This window comes from Lutjanus erythropterus, chromosome 6, assembly GCF_056507025.1.
Source record: "Lutjanus erythropterus isolate fLutEry1 chromosome 6, fLutEry1.hap2, whole genome shotgun sequence".
Classification (NCBI taxonomy): Eukaryota; Metazoa; Chordata; class Actinopteri; order Lutjaniformes; family Lutjanidae; genus Lutjanus; species Lutjanus erythropterus.
Window position 1 is genome coordinate 21,956,863 of NC_139322.1, and position 18,012 is coordinate 21,974,874.

At 40.6% G+C, this 18,012-nt stretch overlaps 1 protein-coding gene across 1 annotated transcript in view; it reads right to left on the bottom strand.

The window, feature by feature from the left end:
* Window positions 1–18,012, bottom strand: part of LOC146325264 (ERC protein 2-like) — a 232,680-nt gene that overhangs the window by 166,322 nt on the left and 48,346 nt on the right. The window contains exon 9 of the mRNA XM_084721167.1: window positions 9,955–10,122. Within this exon, the coding sequence (XP_084577293.1) occupies window positions 9,955–10,122 (168 nt within the window). The remainder of the gene's footprint in view (window positions 1–9,954; window positions 10,123–18,012) is intronic.

An 18,012-nucleotide genomic window follows, 5' to 3' on the forward strand; every position in this document is an offset into this window, starting at 1 on the left:
TAATCAATCAAAAAATATTGAGGTTTGTTACCCAGCCCTGGTCATGGTGTGTCATTAGACATAATCCATTGTCTAGGCAACAACATTTATTATATGACTGTTTGAATAAGTAATATAAAATAATAAGTTTACAATAGGATAGAGAAATCATTGTCCATCATGCACATCTGGACAAAAAAGCAGTAGGCAACGCTCATATTTGTTTAAACACCATTCATATGCACACACACACACACACACACACACATGCACCCACAATAAACACTGTGGCAATGCTGGACTAATATTTTCCTTTCTATCAACATGCAGCACTTCCCCTTGCTATCCGTAAGCATCAAACTCAAAAGGGCCAGTGTTGTTTTGGGCAGGGCGTAAAACATGTGGGAGGAGGCAGAGAAAGGAGAGTGGAAGGAGCACTGAAGGTGTTTCGGGAAAACATGGTCAGCATAAACAGTTTGCTCAGATTAATACGACATTAATAGTGGACAGTCATTAGATGATGTGCATCCATTCATTAAACAAGGGACATGAACATGGACAGCTAAGAAAATTAGGGAAAAGGACAGACAAGAGAGCAAGTGCTCCACAGAGAGAGAGATCAAAGTGGGGGAGAGGAAACAGAGGAAATGTAGAAGGCCAGGGAACATCTCTATTTATCTCTATATCACTGTTGCGCTCTACTTTTCTTCACAATCAAAGGCCATGCCGTGCCGATGACACCGGGCCAGAGCCAGCGATGACACCCAGCCAGAGCAAGTGCTGACAGAGTCTGGCAGAGGATGCCCTGAAACAGAGCCGGGCTCCCCTGAGAAAGTTCAGGGGGGACCTGCTAGACACTATCATAACTAACAGAGACCCTTGTGTACAGGACATCCTACACACACACCCAAACATACACACAAATGCCCAGCGCGGGCCGAGCAGACGTAATCGAATCTCCCTGTCTGTGGTCGCTATAGGGAGGGAACACGATAGGGGATACTATACTTCCACGCACACAGCCAGCCTTTTTAAAAGCATGAATATGGATTGAGACGACCACAATGTTTGAACATGAATAACACATGTATGCCAAAACCACACCACAACCGGCTCTGCCCGTGTACCTCCCACACCCCTACCCCCCCAGCGAAAGAAGAAAAAAAAAAAAAGAGGAACCAAAAATGAAAAAATAAATAAATAAATGCATCATTATGCATTGGTCATGGTCTCGTAGACCGAGGGCTCGAACAGAGCGGCCACTGTTCTGTGTTGTGATACGTAAGACTGAAAATGCCCGCACAGGCCTGGCATATGCATTTTCTTTTTTCATTTAAAGACCAGCTCCTCATTATTTTTAGTAAAATTCAGCCTCTAACTATAAAAATCAATGCAAGGCTCAAACTACAGCGATGACATCATGGTACTGTGCTGTAAGTCACGATGATTGTCCATGGAGAGGCTCAGAGAAGATAAAAATCGTCATACTCTCCCGAGACAGAAAATAGGGCATCAATGAGTGATGCACACTGCAGTTTAAGGTTGACTCTGCATGGCAAGAAGGATGCTTCAGACATTTCAAATTGACAGGCAGATGGATAGATATAACCCTATTTTTGTTTTCCCTTTTCCTCTTCCTCATTTATTTTCATCTTATTCTTCTTGATATTCTTCTAGAAGCCATTAAAGCCTCTTGTTAAGAGGTTTGTTAATTCATTATAAGGGCCTGTCCACACCAAGAATAGAAAACAAGACTATAAAAATATCATTTGAAAAATCTTTCTAACTCAAATGGATGGACTGCAACTTTATAGTTGTGGAGTGGACTCTGCCATCCATTTGACTTAAAACTATTTTTTAGAACAGTTTTCATAGTTATAGTTCTTGGTGTGGATGGTCTTTAATTCAGTATTTTGCACAGTAGCTTGGTCTCTAGTGTGCACTCAATTCAGCCTCTCTACTTGTCAATAACTTCTCATTTCTTGTGCAGCAACTTGGTCTCTTTTGCAGAAAACACCTGCCAGCCGGAAAGCATTAAGAAAGAGATCATATTGGAGGAAACCTGACTTGTTAGCAAGCTATCTAAGTACTGGCTCGTTTACAGAGAACAGTGGCCATAACTTGGATTTAATGTCACGTTGTCCCCAACAGAAATGTGTTAAGTGTCACCAAGTATCAATCTCTTTCCTCTTGCAGCAGATGATATATTATATATATAATATGCATTATTTTGCACTATATTTTGTCAGTCTGATTATTCTGTTACCTTGTGACCAACACCAGAGTTATCCTAAAAGCAATCAGATACCAGCATTTAGTAGCTACCGTGTCTTGCCTTCACACCTCTTTCACCCCTCAACAGTTTTCATGCCTGTAAGTATTTGGTAGAATTTGTCGAATTTGTTAAAGTTGAATAAAAGCTACAGGAGTCTATTTAGCCATAAACTATGTAAAGATTTAAAGTCTGCGAAGTAAAGAAAACAATAAAAGAACAATCTGAATAGCTCTAAATATGCAAAACAACTCAGAGACAGGAGAGAAATACATAATTTACTAGTCAAAGAATACACATTTGCAACATGAAAAGATTTACGAACTACAGTTTGATGCACCAAACAGACCCCCTGTTGTTATTTACATTAAAACTTCCATTCCATTTTATATTACACCCACAGACTGTTTTTGATCTTAAGTCTCCAGATGTCAATTCCTTATGACTGGGAAGAGAGCGACTTTGCATGCACACGTACACATATACATACACACACATTTACACAAACATGCACACATTATGACGCACCAGTTGATTTGTCATCAGCCTGTGTCATCATCACCGACACTCTGGGTGGTTTGGGAATTGGACCTGTTTGTAGTGAAGATAGATAGCTCGTCGTAATAACAAAGATGCATCATTTTAACCCTCAAAGCTGTCCAGGAGGATGACATGTCTGTGTGTGTGTTTGTGTGTGTGTGTGTGTGTGTGTGTCTGGTATAGATATTGACTCTTTTCATCAGGAGGGAATATATACAGGAGATTGATAGCCCCATGAACCGTTTTTAGTTGAGTCATTCAGAGCTGATAATTTTATGAGGAGGAGGCCGACCATAACTTATAAATGATCTGAGCTAAGCCTCGTCCCATTGTGTCGTGAAAGCAACAACAGTCCTTGTTCACAGGAAAGTTTTTTGATGAATAACACATTCACAGAACTTTCACAAACGTCTCTGCTGACCCATATTGAGCTGCAGCTTTTCTGTATCCAGGATGTTTTGTCATATCAGAAAAGTCCCCTTTATTGAGGAAAATGTACCCTTGATATTTAGATACAGGAAGCGTCAGGAAAAGCTTTATCCTGTGCTGGGAAGACTTCAAACACGCAGGATCAGTCTCTGTCTTTTATGATAGGAATGCAATGGCTTTAACAGTATGACACCGGGAAGGAAACAAGTTGTGCTTCCAAGCAACACTGATATCTTTCCACTTGTATATGGATTTTGTAAGATGTAGTGTCCTAGACTAAAGACATACTTTGTGAAACAAAAGGGTATGTGGCTCCTATATTTTTGGAGATTTAAGTTTTGAATCCCATTCCATTTACCAAAACAGCATAATTCGGTTTAGAAATATTACCCTGGAATGATTAGCCATAACACATAACGGGGTTGGTTCACCCAAATTACATGAAAACCCTGTTTTTTTCACATCCTCTGGAGGTATCGAGCCATATTAGTATTATTTGGCCAGGTTTTCTGGCGTCACCCAAATACAACAGAGATAAATGGAATTTCATTTGTGTGGCTAGAAGCATTGAAATAATACATTTAAAAAAATCAACAGCAACATGTTTTTCCAGAAACAATGTCCTGCTTACTGTGGGTAATTCACAGACCGCCCTCACTGTGAACAGTTTTTATTGGAACTACTGATGAATGAAGAAAGATTTCCTATAAAAAACTTTGACAGTATGTTGACAAATTGATTTGTTCCTAGTAAATCCAACTCAAATTTTGTGACTTAAGATCAAACTGAGGTGAACAAGACTACAGTGTGTAGCTATTGTATGACTCTTTGTTTTAAGGTTTTTTTTTTTTTAATTTTGCCTTTATTGGAAGGCTGATAGTATAGAGGCAGATAGGAACAAAGGGAGAGAGATGTGAACACGACATGCGACAAAGGTCGACAGCCATAGGACAATATAGCCATAGCCAGAGGACAACATTTTAATATAGAAATATGTTATTAACAATAATACTAAACAAATAAGTAGACATGTATAAATTGTCTCCTTTTCCTAAAATATTGCTGCTGCTGCTGCTGTGGTGTTTCAGATGTGATGTCTGCAGTGAGCTGTAGGAGCATCAGCTGATGTGTGTCAAATGAGGCATTAAATAGTCTAAAAGCCTCCACACAGCTACTTGAATACACGCTTTGTAATTAGTGAAGAGTGTGGAATGAGAATCACACTGCAGTTTTATCGTCTTTTAAGAAACAGAATCAAATGTTCAGTTCAAAAAAGAGACTTGATGTGTGCCTTTGGTAATATTTTGCAATAATATTAATTACTATTAATAATAATTTACTTAGAAAGATGAATTATTATTATTATGACAGCATTTGGTTTTGAACTTTGCATAACATTTGTCAAGCTTGTCTGAGTTGATGTGTGTTGAAACTGAGTTCTGCCTTATATGAATGTCAGAGTTTGTACCCAGGCAATTGTTTGCACTGTACATAGAACTTAAAACTCCACACATCATAATGGAGGCGATTCTAAGAACTGTGATGAGCTGCAGAGCAGTCATTTCAGCACACAGGGGACCAAACACACCATGACATTAAGGCTGGAAAATGCTCTTAAACTACATGTTTGCATTTGTGTTTGTGTAGTATTTCTGAGGACACCCACAACCATCACTTCACACAGGATACACAGGCAGCCATGCTGCACATGGATAAGAATGCAAAGGCATAGTTAAAAGTGAAAAAATCCCTAGTCTATGAAACAAAGTATAAAACTGCCCATTGCACTTCCAAATAGTGCTAGAAATTTCACTGATGGAACTTTTACAGGACCAGCCAGTTTTTGGTAGGTACCATATTTGCCTAAATGTAGAGTGGGGGTTAAAGATGGTTAGTTAAAACACTAATAGTACTATATATAATATCTATCCATCTACTACTATAGTTTGTTCCACTATAGAATTTGCATGTTTTGTTTTCTATTCAATAAGCAATGGTTACCTGGTGTATTCTGTCATGAAAATGATTGCACCAATTAAAATTTTGCATCTGTAGATTGGGAAGCATCAAGAAAAAAATACTGTATATTGACTCCTTCTAAGTCTAAGATATTCTGGTCCCATTTGGTGTAAAAAATGAAGCCATGTAGACTGACAGGTGACTGTGCAGTTTTTGTGATTGTTATTCTACATAATTAGCACTGCATCTGTACTTCATAGTGCCTTAAGTTTATTTAACTTGGTGTCAGAAAGAATTCACTAAGAAATCTGATTATGAGGATTATTTGTCAAGACCAACAGCAACTGGACATTATAAAGACAAAGAGAGAAAAACATGGAGAATTGTTACTGCATGACTACTACTTTTCACTAACATCTCATTGAGGAGCCAATAAAGGTAAGCTTTACAATATGGTACACATAAATGTGAGCAGTTACTAAATAGTCCCTCATCATTAAGTAATAACAGCAGACCTCAGCAACCTTTACACATTTTAGACATTTTTGGCTGAAAAAGAAAAAAAATCTGTCCGGAGCAGCCATTAAATTCTATATTTTCACATATTCATAGTTAGCTTAATGATCCTCAACACCAGCTAATGGCAAAATTTAGAGGAAAAGGTGCAGAAGCTTTAAAATGAGGCTATGACGCACATTCTAGTTGAAACATTAAAACATGATTTAAATTCAAAGGGTGGAAATGGCTTCTGGGGTGTCATATGACTTTCAGAAGTTATTTGAATGATTTAAAATAAACAGCTTGTCCCCTTGATGACATGTAAAAAAAAAACATATTTCTTTTGTAGAATATGATCACCTGACTGACTTTGCATTACTCTGATGATTATCAGGGTGATGCAGAGTCAGTCCCATCCGGAGCAGCAGAGATGAGAGGATTCATGCATGAGGAGGTTTTCATCTCGCTCTGGAGAAAGACAGGCTGGGGGTGGGCAGATGGACTCAGAGGCCAAAAAACTTTTTATTGAAAAAACATGTAAGAAACTTTTTGTGTGAAGAGACACATAAATAAGATGAAAGAAAAGCTGGAGATGTAAAGAATGTCCAGAGAGAAAGAGAGAAAGAGGGGCCTTTCAAAGACAGTGTGCTCAATTGGTTGAGATCAGGACTACCTTCCATTTGAAGAAGGAGAACACAGAAAAAAGTGACAGAAAAGTCTTCAAGAACAAACTCAAGGAAAAACAAAGGAGAAGTAAGTCCTTTAATGTACCAGGAGAGGAAGGCCTTTGAGATAGAAAAGAAAGAGATGGCAGAGACGAGAGACGCCTACATTTATGCTTTTAATTTATAAGACAGTTGAAGATATGACAGGAAACGGGGAGAGAGAGTGGGGGAATGACAAGCAGCAGGGTTTGACTCCCCACGGCAGCTGTGGAGGACCCACAGCCCCACCACATGTAAGTTTGACCGGCAGAGAACAGGACATATCTGACACTGACTGGTAGGTCACTGGTCATAGCTGATCAAGCTGAAACATGCCCGATTCTGGTCAGTGTCCGAAGGACAAGTTTATGTAAGTGGTGAAGAACATGCAGTCACCTTTCAGTTGGGAAAGACATCCTTGGTATTAAGATGTCTGAGGAAGACTTTATAATGCTTGCAAAGACTTCAAACACAAACAGAGCTGGTCGGTGTATTTCATAATAAGCCGGCAGTAACTTAGAGAGCATGAAGCCCAGAAAGGAAACTAGCTCTGACTCCTTGCTTCACTCCTGCCTTTCCCCTGGGACACAGCACTGTAAGTTATAGCCCCCGGGGACGGTTGGGAAATGGGAAGTTTGGAAAACCAATCAGATCACGGTCAGTGTATAAAGTGTGGCTAATGGAGTGAAACACCTGTCAGTTCACAGTGTAAAATGGTCTGCTTCTCCATTTAAATATCATTTCTTCTTCCACGCATTTCATCTGAACACATGTAAGAAACATTATTTTAGAAGTCATGTATTGACATGACACATTTTCCAAAGTGTGCTGTTTGACCTCTGAATTTAAATATAGTGGCATGATGAATGATTGGAGACGGCATTTAAGTTTGGTAGAAACAATGTGAGGAGTGGTTGGTGTCCAAGAGTGAAAAACAGGAGAAAAGGAGGAACACGCAGGAATACTGAGGAAGAGGGAGGCTTTCTGCAAAGAGACAGATTACTGCCTAGCCGTTGTTTGCCTCCGCCAACCAGTCAAGGTGGAGTTTACATCTATGTCTGTCCAGATTCATATAATATATGTAGTGAAGATTTTCAGGAATTTAATAAAAGGTAAGTGTAGTTTTTGGCAATAAGGATGTTATTACTATTGACATGTATGATTCCAGTGAATAATTTCCAGTGAGAAACATGCTGTCCTCACTTTGAGACTATTTTTTACAGAGGAGGACAGAGGACTGATAAAGAGCTCAACATTATGGTGTCACAGTGACATTGACCTTTGACTTTTTGGATATAAAATGTCATCACTTCACAATTTCATCCTTTTAGGCATTTGTGAAACTTTGTCATTATCCTTTAGTCCAAGTGGACATTTGTGCCAAATTTGAACAAAATTTCTTCCAAGAATTCCTGAGAAGGAATGGGCAGTTGTACAGGTGGGTGGATAGATGAACAACTGAAAAAACATAATGCTCCTGGCCACAGCTGTTGCCAGCGTGGAGGAATAAAAACATTAACGAAGGAGCGAAAACTGGCTAGTGATAAATCAGCCAGACAGGCAGCAAAAACCAAACATTTGCCTGGTCATGATCCAACCTAATCTCACTTTTGAGCCTGAAGGGATGAAAAAGGCTGAAACTACACATAGCAACACTCTCAAAAAAAGCACACAAATAGTGACCACATCTTTAAACTTCCCAACAAATGCCTCCAGAATGAACTGGCAGCCTATAGCAAACATACTTTGACAATGAAATAAAGTTCAAATCCAACATGAATGAAACATCAATAAGTAGAGGGGCCCCATTTATCTGCTTAAACAAGGTTATTAAGTGAAAGCTATAGGTGTGACCCTAAGGAGCACATCGCAGGGTGCGCATAAAGGTCATCTTTAAACTACAGAAACATCTGTAGGTCACACAAACATAACACGGTGACGCATTTGAACATATTCCTGTGCTCATATATATGCACACACACATACACACAGATTGATGGCACTGCATGTGACCTTTGGAGCCCTTTTTCATTAAACTCAGCACGGGGGTGGGAGGGAGGAGAGAGAGGGAGATCTAATTTGAGGACATGAGAGGAAACAAAGAAGTTGAGCGGGGACGTTTATGTGTGTGTAATTGGTCTATGGAGGAATTGCCAACATGCGCACCACAGGCGGCCACAGGCACTGCCTAATTAGCTAACCTTATAAAAGTCATTAAGGACTCTGAGACTTGCTGTGCAAGTATAAGTGTGTGTGTATGTTTAAGTGTGTGTGTGAGCAGGTGGGCATATAGAGGGATGTGTGTGCTGCGCTGGGACCAGAAATAAGATGTTGCTTTCACTTATCTGTCTCATCCACTGCACAGTAAACGTTTATGTGTGTAGGTATGTGTGTTCACCATATGTAACCGTGACAGACTGTGAGAAGCAGATCTTACTGGGCACACGTTCAGTGATTCATATAACAAACACTCTCACGGTCTGTTCACAATGCCAGCAACATGATCATGTTGCCAGAACCAGAACAGAAAATTAATTTCCAAGATGGCTGATTAATAATGAAAAGTTACCTGATGTGGTGACAGACAATAAACCTGTCACTGATCAAATATCTGCACTTCTTTGTTTCCCTATAAAAGTGATTTAATAGTTAGTTTTTCCAGGAAAATGTAGGATGGAAAAGAAATACATAACTTTGTTGTGTAGAACCCTAAACCTTATTATAATCAGGGCTTGCTCACTTTGCTAACTTTTCTTGGCAGCTGAACAAGTTAAAACACAGCATTGACTTGTTATCACCTAATAAAGTTGATATGGTGAACACATGGACACCAACTTGAGTTAAACATTGAGGGGGCAAAAAATGTATGTAATAATAGATGACATCATGTGTTTGGGCTGTTTTGGGTAGTTAAAGTCCACCTCCGGTCATGTTTTAAACAATATTAAAATGCCCTGCAAAATGTGCTAAATTGTGTCTGATATTTATTTATTTATCTTAAATCCCCTTGATAAACGGGATTGGCTCCTTAGGCGTCATATACCCAGCCTGACTGAATCTATTTTCTTGAGACTGCCCTTGCAGTTTGAAAGCAAGAAACGCTCAGACATGGCGTTTACTGCTTATTTTGCTCCTAATATGTCTTGTAACACATGAAAAACACCACATGGATATGTTAACAAGGTTAAAAACCCGATTTTCACTGAGGGGTATCTTTAATGCTATAACTTTATTACTCATTTGGAGCCAATATTCAATCTCTTAGCGCTACTCCACTGGCTATTGCAAGAGAAATCTGTCTTTTTATTCCAGTATGTTCACCAGCTAGTGCTAGACAATTACTTGTGAGTGTGTCACTACAGGCGACCCTTTTCATACAATCATTTTATCCAGTGTTAATACAAAAATATTGATTAGTGCAGCTTTAACAAAATGTTCTGCTTTGTGAACCAGTGAAGGATGTGGGCTCTCCAGAAGGTCTTGTCACATCTGACAAGTTAACTTCGAAGGAATTTGTTTGATATGCACTTGCAACACTTTCAGATACTGTGTGATGCTGTAACGCTCTCTTACCTTCTTCTGCAGGACGTTAACCTTCCTCTCCTTGACATCCAGCATGTCTTTCATGTCTCTGATCTCTCCTGTTAGCGTACTCTTTTCATCTGTCAGGTCTTGCAGCTGCTTGGTCTTCTTGGTCAGAAACTGCTCTTTCTCCTCCAGTCGCACACGCAGCGCATCTACCTAGAAAAGACCAAGACAAGATGTTAAGTACAGATAAGAGGTCGGACAGAAACATGGACAGACCAAGAACGATATATAGGGAGACGGAGATTGCAAGGGAGCCTCAGAGTGGGTGATATAACTTAGTATTATAGAGTTTACTCAGACAGGCAAATGGACAGGTAAGGATATGGGTTGACAGTAATCTGTAATAGACTGTAGATAGACCAGACTGACAGACAGGCAAAGACAAAGGAAAAAAAAGAAACACTTGTAAAAAATACGAAGAAATGCACAAAAAAGATTGCGAAAGCTTACACCAGGTGGCCCATGTGTTATTATTCAGAACTGGAACTGACATGTCTCCACACATTTACTTGTTGACATTTGGAAGTAGTAAAAGTTCAGCTTTGACCTACTGTCCATAATATGAACCACTGTGGACCGATGCAGTAAAAGTGTGTGTGAGAGCGAAGGAGCCTGGAGCCCGTCCCATCATTTGTTATTGAGAGTGCTGTATGATTGGGCCAGTGCTGCCATACATCAGACTGCTCACACATTAAAATCCTCTGTATCTGGCTTTATGCATTGAGATGAGTGATATCTGAGCTCACTCCAGAATGTCTTATTGGACATATATCAGTGGTCTGTTGCACCGCCTACAGTGACGCGCATGTGCGCGCGCACACACACACACACACACACACACACACACACACACACTCTCAGCTGGCTGTCATGAACACACTATGTGCTCCTCTGTTCCTCTTCAACACCTGATTACATTCCCAGCACTTGCTGCCATGGCGCAACGAGTGAACCCATTTGAACTTAAATTTAGGTTGTGCGTACGTGTTTTATATGAATTCAAGACAGACACACACACATACTGTAGATAAAGGGAAGCAGTAACGGAGGGCTTGTTAACAGTCATTTTAACAAGCATTACTTGGACTCAGAGGGGATGGTGTGAAAACACTTAAAGAACAGATTCGGTTGTGCTCTCCAGCTCATCTCTCAACTATTTCACAGGGCGCTTAAGGGGATTCGTAAAGTGAGGGAGCAGTGGTGAAAAGTAACTATGTACATTTACTTAAGTACTGTACCTTGAAGTAGAATTCTGAGGTACTTGTACTTTACTTGAATATTTCCATTCCATGCTACCTCACATGTCTACTATAATACACTTCAGAGGAAAATAACTTTTTACTCTACTTAGTTATAGTTACTTATTCAGTATATTGAGAGTTTAAACACCAATAATGAGCATATAAAATATTCTCATTAGCAGGGACATTAAAATGCGTCCTACAATTAAAGAAATAGTTCAACATTTTGGGGAGAATACTTATTATCAGTTGTGACAGTGTAGCTGGTAATGTTTTCATCTTATGAGTCTATGTATGTGTGTGTGTGTGTGTGTGTGTGTGTGTGCGTGTGTGTGTGTGTGTGTGTGTGTGCGTCATCATGGCAAAATGTGGTCCTGGAGACACTTGCTGTGGCGGAAATTCCACAGATGCATTTTTTTTTCAGTATTTTTGCAGGTCTTTATCTGTGGACACATTTTGTCAATGCAGTACAACAATAGTGTCACAAATGTGCAAGATACAGCCACAAAAATTTACAGGTGAGTAGTTGAGGTCAAAATGAAAGCCGAAGTCACGGAGTCAGTATGGAATGGAGTATCCATGCATCTTGCATTGCTACTTTTACTTATGTAAATCGACTGAATGCTTCTTCAACCACTTGTTGGGGGTATTTTAATACAAGTGAACCATAATAACAAAAAACAATAAAGTTGTACTAATAACCACAAATGTGCAAAATAACACTATGGATATACTGAGAACACAATTGAGAGGTACAACCACAGTTAGTTCCTACCTGCCTCTATGTGTGTGTGTGTGTGTGTGTGTAAGATGAGTGTGCACCGTACAGGCTGCAAACACACAGAGGGCTCCTCTCCAGTAGTAGCATTAGAAGCAGGCCAGGACCCCCAGGTGTAAGATGGTGAAGTATTTATCTCATATTGCTCCTCTGGCAGACAACCAGAGTCTAATACTGAGCCCTGCTCTGTCCTCCACACTCCACACTGGCACACACAATCACATAAACACACACACGCACTAATCCTCTGCACGTACAGTAGCGCACGCACATCATCCTGTACCGATGCCCATGTGCTGCTACATGAGTGTATGCGTGTTTACCATTGTGTGTGTGAGACAGAATGAGGGGGAAAGAGAGACCCCCTCCTCTCCAACTCCACCTGGCAAGGAGCAATTTAGCAAGAATGTAGCAGAGAGGCCTAACAGGAAATCCCTGCTGTCTCACCTGCACTGGCCCACTAAGCTGTGATAGTACTGTACAGACGCCCTGCTAATACCCTCTTAAAGCACTCACCGCTGCCAGGCAGAGAGCACGAAAAACAAGGAGAGAGAGGCATAGATGAGGAGGGAGGGATGAAAGGATGGAGAGGAGAAAGGGTGAGATAAATAAAAGAGTGTAAGATGGAGAAAGATGGTGGGAATCCTTAACATATTTATAGTGTGAGCATATTAACACCACTGACATGCTGCTCCTCCACAGACTACAACTCCTACTCCATCAGCAGGTCTGTTACAGGAAGTACTGTATGGCTTTATCAGCTGGCACACACGCTGAGATGACAGACAGCTAACAAGTCAAGGTGATTAACCTCTCTCTTCTCCTTCAATTTCCTCTCCAATTTTCCTCTCCCTCTAGTCCCGTTCGTCTTGATGCCGTCTTCCAACAACGCCTCCCTTTCTCACCCTGCTGCTACTACCTCTCTTTCAACACTCCATCCCTCCGGCCGTGCTCCAAACTCTCCAGGAGTTTTCCTATTGCAGTTTAAAGGTGCGGGTCCTGTGGCAAGACAAAGTGACGTATTGGTGTGAGAGATCCCTCAAGGCCTAAAGGCCCACATTTCCCAACTATGACTTTGTAGGTCTGTGCATTTTTGAATGGATTTGTTTCCATTTGAGAGTGATAACACATAAGGCAGAACTCCTGTGGTCTTCAGGAAACCTGAGATACTCATTCTCTAAAAATTCTCACAACACAGTACAAACATCCATGGTCTCTTCCTGCAATTGCAATCCATGAATTGCGATTCTGATTTTCTGTATCATGCCTGTGGCCGTTGATCACCAGGTGTCACCACATTAAACACAGACATGATTGTATAAAGGATATTACTACACAGGCCCAGGAACACTGCAGAAAACTATTGCAAGTTAACACAGTTCAACGCTGCATCTACAAATGCAAGTTAAGACTCTACCATCCAAAGTACTACATATAAACAACATTCAGAAACCCTGCCGACCTCTCCTAGATCCCAAGTTCATCTGAGGTGGTCTGATGGGAAGTAGAAAAGTGTGCTGTGGTCTGAAGAGTCCACATTTCACAAGTGTTTTTGGAAATCATGGATGTTGTGTCCTCGGGGCTAAAGAGGAAAAAGATCATCCAGATTGTTACCAAGTTAAAAAATAAAAAAAAAACAGCATCTGTGATGGTATGGGGATGTGTTATTGCTCATGGCATCATGGGTAACTGTCACACCTGTGACCCACCACTGTTAATGATGAAAGGTACATACAGGATTTGGACCAACATATGTTGCCATCCAGATGACGTCTTTTTTTAGGAACATCCCTGCTTATTTCAGCAAGACAAGAAACATTCTGCACAGCGTGGCTTCAGAGGAAAAGAGTTTGGGTAATTGATTAACCTGCTGCAGTCCAGATCTGTCTTGCGCTGAAAATGAGTGGCGCCTTATGATAAACAGTGCCTCAGTGCTTGCTCTTGGTAGGAACATTTTGTTTTATAAAGAGAATGGTCTAGACTGGCTCTATATGAAAAGTGCCCTGGGATAACTTATGACTTTATTGCATACAAATCAAATTGAATAGATTTGACCTGAAAACACAACAATGGAGACCCAGGACTGTTGAGCACCTCAATCGTACATCAAGCAAGAATGGGAAAGAATTATGCTTTCAAAAATTCAACAATAAGTGTCCTCATTTCCTAAATGCTTACCGAGTGCTGTATCACAGTGGTAAACATGACCCTGTTGCAACATTTTTAGAATGCATTACAAGCATCAAATGTTGAATGATTGTTTAAAGTTTATTAGTTTAAACATTAAAAATCTTATCTTTGTACTGTATTCAACTTAGTATAGGTTGAAAAGGATTTACAAATCATTTTCTTCTGGTTATATTTAATCTACCTTCAAGCCAGATTTTTTTTTCCGTGTTTTTTGTTATTCAACCTCCCCACCACTTCCACAAACAAACAAACAAAGGGCTGGACTGTGAATCTGTAGAACTGTTACACGCCTATTAGTATATGAAAGAAAGAGAAAGAAAGTAAAAGGTGAGAGAAAGACGTCAAGGGGCCCCTGCTGTCCAGTCTCGCCCAGTTCAAATCCAAAGGGGACATTGGAGATTGTATTCAAGCGTTCCTCAGATAAGATGAATTAAAAACACATCTATACTGTATCACCCCATCTTCCCCCAAAACTCCACTTAAGCTTTCCAGCCCTTCACTCAGCACCATATCATTTAAAAAAATGACCTTGATATGTTTTCAAAATTCTGTGGTTGCAAAACTATTAATTCTTTGGAGTGTCTTTAAAGGAATACAGTCACAAACTAATAACAACTCTGCAGTGTGCATGCATGCACACATGTATGTATCCCACCATCTTCTACATGCACACATGCATGTACCTGCAATTAAACATACAACCATGCACACACGTGCATAAACACACACTCATTCTCCTTGACTTCCTCTCTCATGCTTGCAATGACAGCCAAATGTGGATTCTGGACACTGGTTAGCAAAGTAAAACAGAGGCTTAAAGAAAACAGCTTCTCTGTTTGTCCTCACCTCCCTTTTTCCTGCCTCACATTTCATCATAAAAGTTTTTCTGGCAGGCAAATCTGCAAAGGTATCAGGCCCAGCGTCGGCTCTGGGCCGCAATAAACAACACAGGGACTATATGAGTCGACCACAGTCAAAACGGCAGAACCAGAGACGATGGCGAGACCACAGCAAAGGCCTGGGGACGCACTGATACTTGCATACTCACACACTAACAGTTGCACTCTGCCTCACCCACTTGGGTGCGAGCAGAGTCACAGGGTTGACCAGAAAAACATTCCTAATATGATCTCCTATCGCTCGCTCAAGCTCTCTCTGACCTTCACACAAGCACACATTTACACACACACACACACACACACACACACACACACACACACACACACACACACACACACACACACCATGAGCTTCACTCAGTCTTCTGCTCAAAGAATAAGTCTGAATGTCACTTCAGCTGACAACTCCACCATAAAAGTTGTTAAATCCCAAGAGCGGGTCTGGTGGAGTGTGTGTAAAGTCTGAAGTCAGGTCTGCTGCGGTGCACTTCACACAGCTGTGTGAGCGATTCACGTCGCTGGCTGTACGACATCCAGCCAGCCTGTATAAATATAGCAGAGGACAGCCATTAGACTTAATTTATTTAAAGTCCTCGGCTGTGAAATGAATCATCAAAATTTATGAAATAATATTCGACTAATTCATGTTTGTCTAGCCATTAATGTGGCCAAGTCAGGAGAGTATCATTAAAAGAAGGACGGATATTTCATTTCAAGATGATGCTAGACCACCAGAGAGTCTCCCATATCAGCTATAATCATTTAAATATCTCTTTTTATTGAATCTTGTGCCTGAAACAGAAACCAAAGCACTCTGATATGATGAAGAAGAAAGACAATAAACGTGGACTGCTGGGTTTCCTTCTGACTAGTGTGTATTATTACAGATGGGTGAAAGGTGAATAAAAATGACCAAATGTTTACAGTACTATACTGCTTCACACAGATGGTGTATGAGCACCTGACTGTGGATATCATTTACTCACACAGATGTGAAAAGGAGCTGCGTTAAATGATCCATAGTTTCCTGATGAGGCAATACAAACTTCCAATAGATGTCAGGAGGTCGCTGTTGAAGGTTGTGAGGTTAGACAGTCCAAAGACCAAAGTGGGGCTTTCCTTAGATGCATGTTGGCATGTAATATGTGTGTGTGCATGTGTGTGTGCACAGGTGCAGGGGGGAGTCAAACGGAAGAGTAAAGCATGTCACAGAGCAACTGCACTGTAAAAAACGAACTATTTGTTTTAACTTCTGAGCTTCCTGAAAACACAAGTTGAGGTAATTTTGTAATGAATCAAAACAAATAGATTTTTCTTGTCAAATAAACTTGATATTAATTTAATTGAAAAAACATTAAGTGTTCAATAACCGTAAGATATTAAACTGAATCAACAATTCTTCAAACTGATGAACGTTATAAACAAATTTTCTCAGTTTGAAAAGTTACTTCATTTCACACAAAGAACTTAAGCTTCAGCCGCTCCCGTTGGAGCTACTTTGTCCAAGCACTGGCACAGGGACAATATGTTAAACTGCTCCCAGTGAATTTAATAAATCAATTAATTAGGTTTAGGTAATAAAAACCATGTTTAAGGCATGTAAGTATATTGTGTATGAATATATTGTGTATGTTTCTGAATTGACAGAAGTCTGAACTCTGTACAGTTCATTCATTCAATTCATCGTTTCAAGTTAAAAGACTTTACGCAGGAAGAAGTCGTGTTAATAAGCTCTGAAATGTTCTGAAAATAAATGCTAGGACTTTCGAGATTAATTAACCTGAACAAATAAAACTTGTGTATTTACGTGAAGTTATGAGAAAAGATGAGTTGATTCCACTAAACTCCTGTATGATTTTGTACAGTGTGTGAACAATGGCTGAGCTTCTCCATGACCCTGCATTGTCTCTGGGTTCTCTCACTTGCACACATGCACACACACACATATGTACACACACACACACACACACACACACATGCACGCACACAACACACACTCACAGACATACTGTACATACAAGCACATGCTCACACAGATTTCCTCTCCACCTGAGCTGACCACACCAGACATGACGACACCGGGGTTGATCTGTGCGGAAATGAGGGACGCTCCCTGTCACGGCTGTTAGTCTGGGTGTCATTTGATGGTGTGTCATCAAAGCCAGGGATAAGGCAACAGTCACAGCTCTGATCAGGGATCGCATAATGGACGGATCACCTTAGGGCCGACTCGGGATAATAAGCGGATGTAAACTGCCTCACAGCAGGGGCTGCAAGGTGGAGACTGGGGCACAGACACATTGTACGCTCCGACATCTGTGGATCAAACCGTGGCAACACAGCTGTCTGCCCACAGGCTACAGAGGGAACATGGGAAAGCACAGACATTAAAAAAAAAAGACAAGGACTCATACACGAACTCCCAGGATCCACTAACAAAAGGATCTTTGTCAACAGAATGAATGAATGTTTTCTGCCAAAGCATAAAAGTCAATCATGCCATGTTTTTGGTATTGTACCAGAGGATGGATATATGACACAGAAAGCACAAGGGACTCACCCCAAGTACCATCACACTAACCCTCACTGCGCACAGCTGCCTCAATCCCTCCTTTGCCCTCCATCCATCATCATTACCTCCTCCAGCAGAGATGGACACACACACTCACAAGATACACATACACAACACACACATGCACATATAAAGGAAGAGACGCTGCAGGCGTTCCCCCTCATTAACACTTGCTCCTTCTTTGATTATTTTTCCTGATCATTTCCAGCGACGCACGCCAGTTGCTACATCCTGTTTCCAGGGAATCCATTTCCTGTCAAACCATACTGAACAGCCACTTTGGCAAACATGTGCAGAGCAATCAAAAGTCTGCGGTGTACGGTAGGTGTCTAAAATAAGCTTGATTTCTCCTTGATCAACAAG